The sequence below is a fragment of the Vigna radiata genome, chromosome 8, assembly GCF_000741045.1.
Source record: "Vigna radiata var. radiata cultivar VC1973A chromosome 8, Vradiata_ver6, whole genome shotgun sequence".
NCBI lineage: Eukaryota > Viridiplantae > Streptophyta > Magnoliopsida > Fabales > Fabaceae > Vigna > Vigna radiata.
The window spans coordinates 28,387,960-28,400,208 of NC_028358.1; the positions used below are offsets into that span (position 1 = coordinate 28,387,960).

The 12,249-nt window shown below is 31.3% G+C and overlaps 1 protein-coding gene across 2 annotated transcripts; it reads right to left on the reverse strand.

Moving 5' to 3' along the window:
* Positions 1-6,179: 6,179 nt before the first annotated feature.
* LOC106772447 (kinesin-like protein KIN-14I) lies at positions 6,180-12,249 on the reverse strand. Of its 2 annotated transcripts, none has more exons than XM_014658851.2 (20): positions 12,028-12,249; positions 11,706-11,918; positions 11,319-11,485; positions 11,093-11,236; positions 10,668-10,904; positions 10,494-10,565; positions 10,255-10,323; positions 10,017-10,088; positions 9,796-9,927; positions 9,625-9,706; positions 9,408-9,503; positions 9,146-9,319; positions 8,957-9,063; positions 8,687-8,865; positions 8,389-8,550; positions 8,033-8,286; positions 7,775-7,938; positions 7,489-7,671; positions 6,692-7,179; positions 6,180-6,572 (listed from the first exon to the last, which is right to left on the reverse strand). In XM_014658851.2, exons 2-20 carry the CDS (start codon positions 11,812-11,814, stop codon positions 6,452-6,454), a joined length of 3,012 nt encoding a protein of 1,003 aa, XP_014514337.1. In that variant the 5' UTR covers positions 11,815-11,918; positions 12,028-12,249; the 3' UTR covers positions 6,180-6,451. The 2 variants fall into 2 exon arrangements, with proteins under 2 accessions (XP_014514337.1, XP_014514335.1); XM_014658849.2 differs by having other exon boundaries at positions 12,022-12,249.

The window sequence follows — 12,249 nt, forward strand, 5'->3', positions numbered from 1 at the left end:
TAGCTGNCCATTGTGAGGGTGTTGGTGTGCTGATTTTGACAAAACTAAGGTTTTCTTTGCATAGTTTATTGTTTATTGATATTGCATTATTTTTTGATTGATAANATTTAATGATGTTCCAATCAAAGCAGGGAGAGAAAANCCTTTGAGTTTTAAGAAATGTTTACTATCAGACTTACATTTACACCACATTCTAAAGAGATTAGATTACAAAACTTTTTTCTTTTACTTAACTGGACCAGCCCTGTCCTGACATTATCAACTTTGAATATTAGGACGAATTGTTTTTGCTGTGATGAGATGACAAGTACTACTAATCCAAATGAACATGGGAGTGCACCATAATTAAGGATGAAAGATTCTTGTCCTAGTGTCGGGTTAGTGGTTTTGATTCATCTCAAGCATTTTGCAATTGCTAGACAGCTAGCTATTCATAACTGAACCTATCATGGTGACANTGGGAATGCTATTTCTTGTCACCACTAATTCCAGCCATCTGGGGAACCCATAATAACTCACGTTAACTTTCTCAAGGAANCAGCACTAAACCCCCTTCTGACATGATAAACATGGTGATCATTATCATCAAATCTACGTCACTTTCCATCGATTAGTGTGATGGTAACGGAATAATGCTAAAATTTGTAACTTGTAAGGGATCTCAACCTCTGATTGGATAGGCTTAATCTTTATCATAATAATGCAAGTTACAACTGTGACTGGTTACGNTNGTGAACTCCCAACTACAGCCAAAGCCATGTGGCCAACCCTTTAAGCCGAATCTAAGCAAAGGTTTGTCTATTACGAGAATCTTTTAAAGATGGTTTCATCCAACCATTTTTGTTCAAGATGTAAGTGAAAAGATGAAGCAAAATAAAAGCAATAGAATATAAATGCCTTCCACTTTGTCTGCAACCCAACCTATGTTTTCTGTTTCCACTTTGTTTAATCGGGTGGGACATGCTCTGGCATCTAATTTCTGCAAGATTGCTGCTAAAAGAAACCAGAGACACCTCCAATGGAAGGGAAAAATAGATAAAGCCTCAATGATTACACAATTAAACTAATCTTCATGTATAAAAGTAATATAAGAGTAATACTTCTGTGCCTAAATTATAATTTTATTTTATATTTCTTCATGTTATTCATTACCTTTCCATTAATCTTAATAATAAATTAATATAATATTGTCCAAATAAATATAAGCTCAATTTTTTTAATAACTTCTCATTTTTTTTAATAAGATATATGATTTGAGAAAGACTCAAAATATATGTTAGATATAATGAAAGATATAGGAGTAATTCTGGTTTGTGCAGAAAATACATATAGAGTAATATTATAATGAATGAAAAAAAGATATGAACTAAGTTCATATACATTAATATGTAACTAATATAAGATAGGATAATTAATAATATCTTATTAATATGTAACATTTTCTTTCAAGTTGGTGTATATAAATCGTATGTACTAAATTTGTTATAAATATAATTAATTCTAAATTTCGGTAAAAGTTTAAGGGTTAAATATGTTTTTGATCCCTTAACTTTCAGTGAAAATTGAAATTAGTTCCTCTTCAAAACTTTAGTCTGATTTAGTCCCTCAATTATAAAAATGTTTGAATTTAGTCCTTTTAACTAAATTTTGTTAGGTTTGTTTGATGTTTCAAGCACTTTTTATGATAACATTTGGGTTGTTTACACTATTTGACACATTTTTGCTTCAATCTTGACTGAGAAACATTTGAAACATCAAATAAAGTTAATAAATTTTGGTTAAAAGGACTAAATTCATACATTTCTAAAATTGGGAAACTAAATTAGGTCAAAGTTTTGAAGAGGGACTGATTCCAATTTTCACTGAAAGTTAAAGGATGAAAAACATATTTAACCCAAAATTTAATGAAAATAATTGTTAACTCATCACTTAAGTTAACAAACTTAGTTTTGATGTCTCTGGATACAATCTTTTCTCGAACAAAATGACAATCAATCTCAATGTGTTTGATCCTTTCTTGAAAGACAATCATTAGAGCTTATATGAAAAGTAGTTTGATTGTCACATATAAGTGTAATTTAAGTGACATATCCAAATTGTAATTATTTAAGTAATTGTTTAAGCCACATGAGTTCACAAGTGGTCGAGGCCAAAACTCTATATTTTGCTTTTGCACTAGATCTTGCAACAACATTTTGTTTCTTACTCTCCAAGAAATCAAGTTACCTCTAATGAAAACACAGTATCCGAAAGTAGATTTTCTACCAGAAGAAGATCTTACTCAGTCAGCATCTAAATAACAAACAATTTTAATATGATTATTGTGACCATATAGCAAACATTTTTTAGGAGATCCTTTAATGTACTTTAATATACAAATTACTACATTCTAATGATCTGCAATGGGGAATTGAGAATTTGATTCACCATACTAACTGTAGAAGAAATGTCAGGATGAGTAACAATAAGGTAGTTCAATTTTCCTCAACATATGAGAAAGAATCCCCTTGACTTGGTAGGAGTTTGGTATTAGGATCCACAGATGTCTCAGCAAATTTTGAGTTCATCAACCGAATGTCTTCCAAAACATCCAATGCATAATTCCTTTGAAATATAATAATACCACTGTTGGATTGTGTTTTCTCAATCCTAAAGAAGTACCTGAGTTTGTCAAGATCTTTAGTTTGAAAATGGTGACAAATGTGTTGTTTCATCTAGGAGATGTTATAGTGATCACATAATTAGCACCATCGCATTTTTATTAATGGTTAGATGTCCATTAATGTAATTAGTATAGATTGAGGAATAAGACAAATTAGTAGTAAAACCTTAGGTTGCAGTCATCAAAGACATACATGAAGATGAGAGAGAAAAACCATAAAATCGAAGGTTTTCCGATAAAGGCAACACACCCAAATCCACAAAGAGGAGGAGGAGGTGATCTTAATGCAAGTGATCGCTGCCATAGGAGAGGTTGGATGAATCGCTATGCTCAATAGAAAAAACACATAGACACAACTTCGAACGACATGTTGATGCTTCAATCACGATGATCATTTAAGTTACTCTTAATTTAAATTTTATTATTTTTTAAATTAAAATAATTCTTTTAAATCGGTGCTTATTTTAATTCAATTATTTTTCATTGAATTAATTATATACACTATACAAAGAGGACACATAATGAGTTATATTTAAAATCTACATCTTAACATAGTATCATAGCCATATGTTAGAGTCTATCTTAACAAAATTTATATACTTTAACGTGAGATGTGTGTTAAAAGTCTTATATCGATTAAAAATATAACTAATTTATAATATATAAATGAATGTACACCCATTTTACAAATCACTTTTATAAAACTGAATTAGGCTTAAATTTACTAGTTATAATTCAATGATAATATGAATTAAATTTTAAAAATACAAAATAATTAGAACCAAATGTCATCGCTAATATAAAAATAGTAATACAAAACTTTTTTAAAATATTCCTAAACAATGTTTTCCAAAAATGAAATATTGCAAGAGAATGTTGTTATTGCGAGTACAATGTACATACATACATGGTAAGCATAAATTCAAACACCTTTAAAATAGTGCTCTACTTTACACAAATACAATATCTCCTCTTCTATACAAATCAACAAATTTCATAATTATTCTTCCTTTAAAACAATTGAAAGAACGATGCAAACTTTACAATAATTAAAGACATCTACCAATGAATAATTTAGTTCCAAGTTGAAAGTCTATATTGATAATTATGAATGGAATGCACATTCTGCAGAATTTTTTATATTCTTTATCTATTATTCATTTAACATACTCTATGTTTAATATATTAAATTTCTTTTAATATATTTTAAAATATTAAAATTAATGTATTTAAAAAATAATTATTAAAAATTTAAATATAAGTTTAAATCTAAATAAATATAAAAATTTAAGTACGATATCAGAATAAAAGCCTACAAATTCATTATTTTAAAATTTTAAATAAAAAAATATCACTTATATAAATTGAAGTGATATAATGATTATGTATGACCTAAAAACAATCATCACTGATTAAAAAAGAAAAGTACAAATTTCATTCTAAATTGGAGTATTATGCAGATATTGTTAGATTACATTCATAATTGTCTTTGGAACAAAGATATCTAATTGCAAGATGAAAATAACTACGTTTTTACTTCTAATATTAATTTATTTTATTTTATTTCATCTGGTTCCTTATTAATAAAAAAAAGTTCAACTAAGTCTCGTAATTATAAAAATTACAGCAACGTGATGTTTTTTCTTAACCCAATTAACAATAAAATAAAATTATAAATATTGCGAAATTAATTTAAGCATGATATAATTTATAACCAATGCATAATAACAATTCATAAAAGTAACTATATCAATTTAAATACATAAATGAATCACGTCGTTACATTTTAAAAAAGGTGGAGGATTTATAAGTCTGTCAGAACTTTTCAAAAATTACATTGTTACATTTTTTAAATTAAGGTTTTGATAAAAAGTTTACAAAAGTTACATATTTTATTTCTAATTAATTTGTTTAAGTTATTGATTATATATATATATATATATATATATATATATATATATATATATTCATTTTAAGTTAATTTCTATTAGATATGAAATTGATATTTTTTTTTCTAATATACCTCGTTACGTAATCCACATCATAGGTCACTCTAAATATATTTAAAATAATTTATGATATCATTTTAAAATGGCGAGTTTGGATTTAACTAATGTTTATAAAATTTACTATTGTACTAAGATAAACTCTAATTTATATCATATCAGTAGTAAATTTTAAGTCTAATTTAATTTCATAAAATCGATTTGTAAGGTGATCCATTTATATATATTAAATTAATCTTATCTTTAGTCAACGTGGAATTTTTAACAAATTTAATAATATATATTAATTATTATATACACTGAATTTGCCTAACTTCCGACAAATTTGACCATATATATTAACTATTTGTAATGTTTGTATTCTTTAATTATAAATATGAATTTTTTGAAAGAAAAATATATTAAAAATTAGATTTTGTTCTCTTTTCTTCAATTCTTTTTCTTTTTTCTATTATAAGCTTTATTTTATAACATGTTACCATGTACAAGATTTTATACATCTAACTTATTGGAAACATTTTCTTTAGTTATTTTCTCATTTACAATGTTATCTTATATTCTTACTTTTATGATCAGGACTTTATCAATTTTCATTTCTATCTATTATTATAATTATCATTATCATAATTATTATTTATATTTAATTATTTTTCTAATATTTAATATAGTTATATTAATTTTCCAGTTTCATACATAAAATTTTGTCATAGACACACTTATGGAGTTGGTTTATAAGAAAAAAAATCTAATAAATAAGTTGTTTTTACTTTGTTTTTGTTTTTCTTAATAATCTGTTCAATGAATTAATGGTTTGTAGAATGTGGATGTTGTTACAAGTTACAACTCAATTAAATTGAGTTATTTAACAAATTATTTTCAACATCGAAAGTACAAACATATTATTAGCTTCTTTTATGCATAATTTATCATTTAGACCATCATAAGTCTCTAAGTTTCTCAAGATACTATGAATTCAATAAATGCAAGTTGATTGTTTAACCTACATTAAAATGAAAAAAAGACAATAATCAATCAGTATGCTAGTGTATGAATATGTTGTCAACTAAATAACAAGCAAAAAAATGTGATTATCTAAACTTTACTAAGTAATTGGTGAACTATTTAAGTTTTACATGATAAATAATTTGTTGATAATAATGAGTTTTTGGTGTATTTTTTTCCTAATTTTTTCATGAAGTGAAAAAATACTACAATGTTGTCTCCTAAATTAAAAATACAACGGATTAATTACTAAGGCACAATTTTTTACATCCCTTATTACAATATTTGCTACCTTTTAATAAATAATTATATTTTATTTCGTTAAAAAAAAACTAGTTAAAATAAAAGTAAAACAGAAATCTAATTAAGTTTGTGTTATTTTTTCAAATTTACATTTTAAAATAAAAAATTCCTAACATAATAAATTCACGTTTCATGATGTTATATATGGATGAGTAGAAATAGAAGAAAATTCAAAAGGAGCAACCAAAACAAGAAAAAAAATAAACTTTACAAATCAGATCATTGTTGTAATTTTGACCATTGCAGTCGTTTTGAAATTTTTACATGACCTAAAAACTAGAGTGTAAGATGAAAAAAGGAAAAACGTGATGGATCCCATGGTAGAAGCAATGGGCATTATTGCCTCCATTATCTGTGTAAATACAGCTTACAAAACTTACAAGCATAAACCCAACAAAAAATTATTGCAAAAGCTCTCCATCTAAAAAATTGAAAGAAACAAAAATCACCCTTTTAATGTCCAATATAAATAACATGCTTACTTTCTACTACCAGTTTTGCGTTTCATGTCCACTGGAGCTGGATGTCTTCCTGTTCGATGTAACACGCCATTTGGTTGTTTTCGTGAAGGTGAAGGACCAAGAGAAGAATTATTCTTGCTGCAAAAATTACATCAATTAAGTTATCACCATGCATGTTTCTTTCATCTTAATCTAAAAAAGAAAATATAAGCTACAGAAAAACATGACTATTTCTCTTTAGAATAAAAAAGCATTACCTCAATATTGGGCTATTTGTTGGCTTAGAGACAGGTCTCCTAGCCTTTGATCCATTACCATTGGCTATGGTTGTAAGCTTGGAATTATTAAATTGCCAAAGCAAGTCAGGCTCCGAGGAATCGGTGGTTGTATCATCAAGATCATCCATGTCATCTGAACCAGCAATCTTAAATTGGTTGTGCCCCATGAACATGTTGTAGGATCCATCTGAGTACATTTTAGAAGAATCTTGGAGATACTTCTGATAAAACACCTCGGATAAGTTTCCACTGTCTGCTTCCCAACAGCCTAAGATGTTGTCAGTTTTGTTTGCATCTTGCTTGTTTACCATGACTTTATCAACCCACTCTCCTGAACCAGTTTCTCTGTCATCCTCCCGGTAGTTTTGTCCAGGATTGTTCACTGGTGGCCAGGGTGGTGAATTCGTAGACATCTCATCAAAATCATAGCTTTGACTCTTTTGTCTCAATGGGGTATTACTGTGAAGCTGCAGGATCAATGTTCAACGAACCATAAGTAAATTGATTGTTCAGATTCATGGAACTGTTTGGGCTGTTACATAATTTTGAGGACCCAGCTTTTTTCTTGAAGTGCAAATTTGTATAAGGAGGGGCTATGCACATTTAACTTAATTTTGAGGTTTGTATACTTTTTTTCATTAACAAACATGTTCTTATCCAGAAACATCTCAGTATTTGCAAGGGGATTGCTTTTTTCCTACATATAAATCGATTCTTGCAGAGTAGAGGAAATTAGAATTCTGATCAAAACAGAAAAAATGCAGTATACATAATACCTCTATGTTTCCGACATCAACCATTGGTTGCCGGCATCCTAGGCGATCACTCACAATTCCCCTCTGGTTTGCATGATAAGGCGATGACTCACTAGCCAATGTCCTATATTTTTCAGAACTTCCAGACAAAGAATGTTGAGATTCACCGTCCTTTCGTGCCAATGCTGCTTTGAGGCTGGCTATCTGAAACATTATTCATAAATTTTCATAAATTTAGCTTAACTAAAGTGCTAAGACTTTCTAAGATTATTCTGAAGAGCTACTGTGGTCAAATTTGAATATCAACCTGTTCTTTGAGCTCTTTGACATCTTCCCCATCCTTGTTTACTCGAGCAGCACCAAGTTCAACAGTAGCAACTCTTTCTGCAAATTTTAAGGTGCTAATTGTTTCTCCAACTGCATCGACCTCTGGACTGATGTGAACAAACATAAGTGTTTTGGCCTGTCCTCCTGAAATAAACGCCAACCAACGTAATGATCAAATTGCAGAAAATTGTGTATCCAAGAATAGAAAAGTGTACAGAACTAGCGTCTTAAAGCTTACCAAGTGAATCTTGGAGTAGCTGTGTGAGCTTACTATTTCTGTAAGGAACATGTTGGTTCCTTTGAGCAAGGGAAGCAATGACATCACCCAAAGCTGAAAGAGATTTGTTAATATGCTGAGCCTCTTTCAACCTGTCTCCTGTGGCCTCGGATTTGTCAACTCTCTCACTTCCTGCCAAGTCAACCAGATGCATGCATCCACGTAGAATAGTTCCTGATGTTAAATCTCTTCCTTGAACATGAACAGTCAAGCAACTGCCAAATTTGATAATTTAAGAAGTCAATGGTTAACTGTTTCATTTAAGAAAAACACTAAATAAACAAGAGTGGACGACAGGACAATTAATAGGGATATACCTGTGTGATCTGCTACTACGGTCATTAAGGGCTGTGGCACCAACTGCACGATTCCTTTGGCCCAGGTTCATCAGTTCAATAACATCTCTTGTTGATGATACTGGAACTAGGCATGCATCTGGTACACTGAGCCCTCTATGAGAATTACTACGAATTTCCAACGTAATAAATGGTTAAGAAAAAAATGCTTCATCAGTAATGGTTGTTTTCATCCTATGCTTGATAAAAACTATTCAAAACAGAAAAGGCAGTTACACATGTATACTTAATCATTTTAATGTAACAACTAAAAGGATATCTTTTGTTTGATCCATCGGTAACCAATAGATCTCTGACTTGCTCATTGTAAATCTCAATCATTTGAACAGACACATCATAGCAAAAAGTGTCTCTTCTTTGATCTGCTGTAAGAAATAAATCACTTAGGGCCCTGTAATTTACACCTTGGCTTTTCTCTGTAATCTCTTTCGGTCCAGTCTACGAGAAAAAATAAAAAACATAAATAAGAAAAGTGTCACTAAAATTTCGAGTATTTTTAGGTGACAACTGACAACTAAGAGTAACTTACCATTGTGTAAGTTTTTCCCGATCCTGTTTGACCGTAAGCAAATATGCAAACATTGTAACCATCAAGAACAGACCTAATGAGTGGCTGCATATCAGAGAAGACCTCCGCTGAAAGCAAGACAAGAATTTTTATCAATATTTACTTACACATAGTGATCCTGATATAACTGAAATTGAAAACCAAACCAACCTTGGGATGCAGCCGGTCCAAATACTTTGTTGAAGTTGAAGGATCTGCGCCCTTTCCCATTCTTTGAAGGAATACTAATTGTGATAGATCCATCTTCTATATTATCCACTGTGCTCGAATAAATTGGATGTGTTGATAAAAAGGGTCTTACCCGACAGTACACTCTAATACTTCCTGATCAAACAAAATTAACCATCTTAGCTTTATCGAGACAAATATAACTAATGATAATCTTAAAGAAGCCAGTAAATCAGCAATTTACCCTTAAGATCCTGGACTTGATTGTATAGTTTGCGATTTTCTTCAAGTACTCTATGGTATCCAGAGGCAGCATGAGCTAAGCCATGAACGTGCTTGCCTATAAAGAGAAATGGAAAATCAAATAAGATGCAGCACCTTATTCACCAATGGTAATGCACATTATATAGGAATGAAAAGATATAGAAAAGAACTTAAATTAATCAGAAGCATAATGTTACCTAGATTGGAGAACTCCTCATGAAACTTAATTTGCAGGAACTTCATACCAGCTTTGGTGGTTTGAATTGTATGCTTTAGTTCCTTAAAAAGACACAGAAGGCAATATTTTACTTGTAAATAAAAAAATTGCTAAGTTGAAAAAGACTAGTATTATCTTAGCTGCTCCCTACTTGAATATCTTTTTGCTGTTGATCAAAGAACACTTGCTGCTTCAAAAGTTGTCTTTTTGATTCCTCATCGTCAACAAGGGTTTTATGGAGGAATCCTTCTTTCTTTGTTACTGAAGGAATATTGTTTTCCATCTAGTCAATTAAAGAACTGGGTAAGTATCAGCATTTTCAAATTTGAAGAAGGTTTTCGAATATGTTAAGCATGGGGTCAGTACTATTACCTTTTTATCTGCCACAACAAACTTTGATACAGATCCATTGCCTTGGGACGCAGCACCTCTTAAAAGTTTAGTCTACGAATCAAAAGATTAATAAATTACCAAGAATACAGCTTGTCAAAATGATCAACTAACAAGTTTTTCTTTCCTACTAATGGATCCATGTACTGTACAAAAACTTACGCACCATCAACCTAAAAAGAATGACATTATATATTAATAAGGTGAAATGGTATTGTACCTGTTCTCCCTGGCTAGCAACGCGATGCTCAAACTCCTCTACTACCTTGTTTAAGACTGATTCGACTAACTGTTCCACGGAGAAGACAATGCAACTTAGAGCAAGCAATCTCAAAAGCTCTTTTGAATTACAGATGACAAGATTGAAATGCGTGAATGCAAGACTAGATGATAAATATCGGTAGAGTTATTACATAAATAAAATTATCTTGTGAAATACAGAAAATAGTAGCCCCTTACCAGTGGAACTTCTTCAGGCTTCTTATCTAATAGTACTGCACGAACAAGCATACTCAAAGAATGAGACCTGGACTGCATGTGTAAAAATGAAAACAAAAATTCATTTAGTTATTATTTCTGTTCAACTATACAAATACAGCCAACAGGCCAAGGCCAAAAATAAAGCTTACCAACCATTTTATTAGACTCGATATCAGATGTGAGAGCATTAGTGGATTTTTCATTGATGGACGAGTTTCTCGACAAAGAATTAGTAAATGGCTCAGAGTTTTTTCTCACAAAAGATTTTGCACAGATTGTGGGTTTGACAGTTCCACCAAATTTCCACACACCATTACTCCCAGTCTGTTTCCATTCACTATAGGACTTAAGGGCTAAGACACTGTTCACAATCCTGGCTGATTTTCCTCCCTGAAACGCAAATCAATAATTTAGTAGAAAACTAACACGAAACACTATCAAACTTCCAATTTCCAAGTACTCAGTGTTACGAAGTGCCAAGGAATTATCTGTTGTTATATTTATCATTGAAAATTCAGTTCACCACACATTTGTCACTCAGTTTTGAAACTGAAATATGTATGTGGTAATGTACATACTTGTTCAAGATCAGATGACTCAAAGGTAGGAATTCCAATTTCGTGCACAGCCACCAGAAAGTTCCTCACGTTTTCAAAATACTGATATGCCGATAAGGGTGCCCCATCAGGCATTAGTGCAGAACTAAGAGGACTCTCCACAACCTTTAAGAGTAATACAGAGTTTACATTAGCAAATAATGGAGAACTTAAAAGCGAGTATAAAAGAAATTAAGACAATGCTCACCTTCGGTACAGCACCAGGTTGAACCTTATTAAGGACATTACAGAGAATCATCCCACTTCTCAGACCAAGCCTAAACTCTTCCTCAGAGGGCTCTGCTGGCAAATCCTTAGCTGCAACAACTCCAACCATTTTCCTCAGCCACCCTGCTGCTTCATACCTTCTGAATGCTGCATTTCAAATACTTTCAATCTTAGGATAACTATTTCACAAGAAACTGGCATGAACCAAGCCGCTAAGCTTCAGTAAAAGCAAAACTATCATAGCAAAAAAGGATTGTAATTAAACAAGTTCATGGTAAAACATGACAACTAGACCTGGAACAATCAAACACTACAACGAAATGCAACGAATTTTGAAAAAATCCCAGAAAAAATAACGGGAAATTACCAGCTTCTTCCGCTTTTCTAGATTCCAAATCAAGATCTTTGAGGCGAGTACCGTGCTGTTGAAGCACATCTTCCACAACGGATGCCACTGAAAACGACAATGCCGCCATAATAAACAACACCACACACCAACCGAGCTTTAAGCTAAATTCTCTATATCCCACAAGGGACTATGCTCAGCAATTCAACTCATCAACATTGTCCTCACCAGAAGCTGGATTCCACAGCACCCGAAAAGAAAAAGGAAATAATATCGATGAGTAACTACAGAGAAGCAATGCAGAGATATAATAAAAGTTGAGTCTGTTCTCTCTCACTCTCACTCGCTCTCTTTATGTCTCTCTGATTTTAACACTTTGATGATGATGATGATGATGATGATGATGGTGTTCAGTGTTGCTGAGGTTTCTTTGTTACCAATTCAAACACACAGAGATTCTCAATTTGACCTTTTGCTTTTCTCTTTCTCTGTACAGATACAAAGTGGTACTCAAACAACTCAAATGCTTCTTCCTCTCTCTTTCTCTCTTTCTTTCTTTCTGTAT

Coding starts and splice junctions, on each gene's coding strand:
- LOC106772447 (XM_014658851.2), bottom strand. CDS start 11,814: ATGGCGGCATTGTCGTTTTCAGTGGCATCCGTTGTGGAAGATGTGCTT. Junction 11,237..11,318: donor AACCTGGTGCTGTACCGAAG/GTGAGCATTGTC, acceptor TTACTCTTAAAG/GTTGTGGAGAGTCCTCTTAG. Junction 9,320..9,407: donor TCAAGTCCAGGATCTTAAGG/GTAAATTGCTGA, acceptor TTGTTTGATCAG/GAAGTATTAGAGTGTACTGT.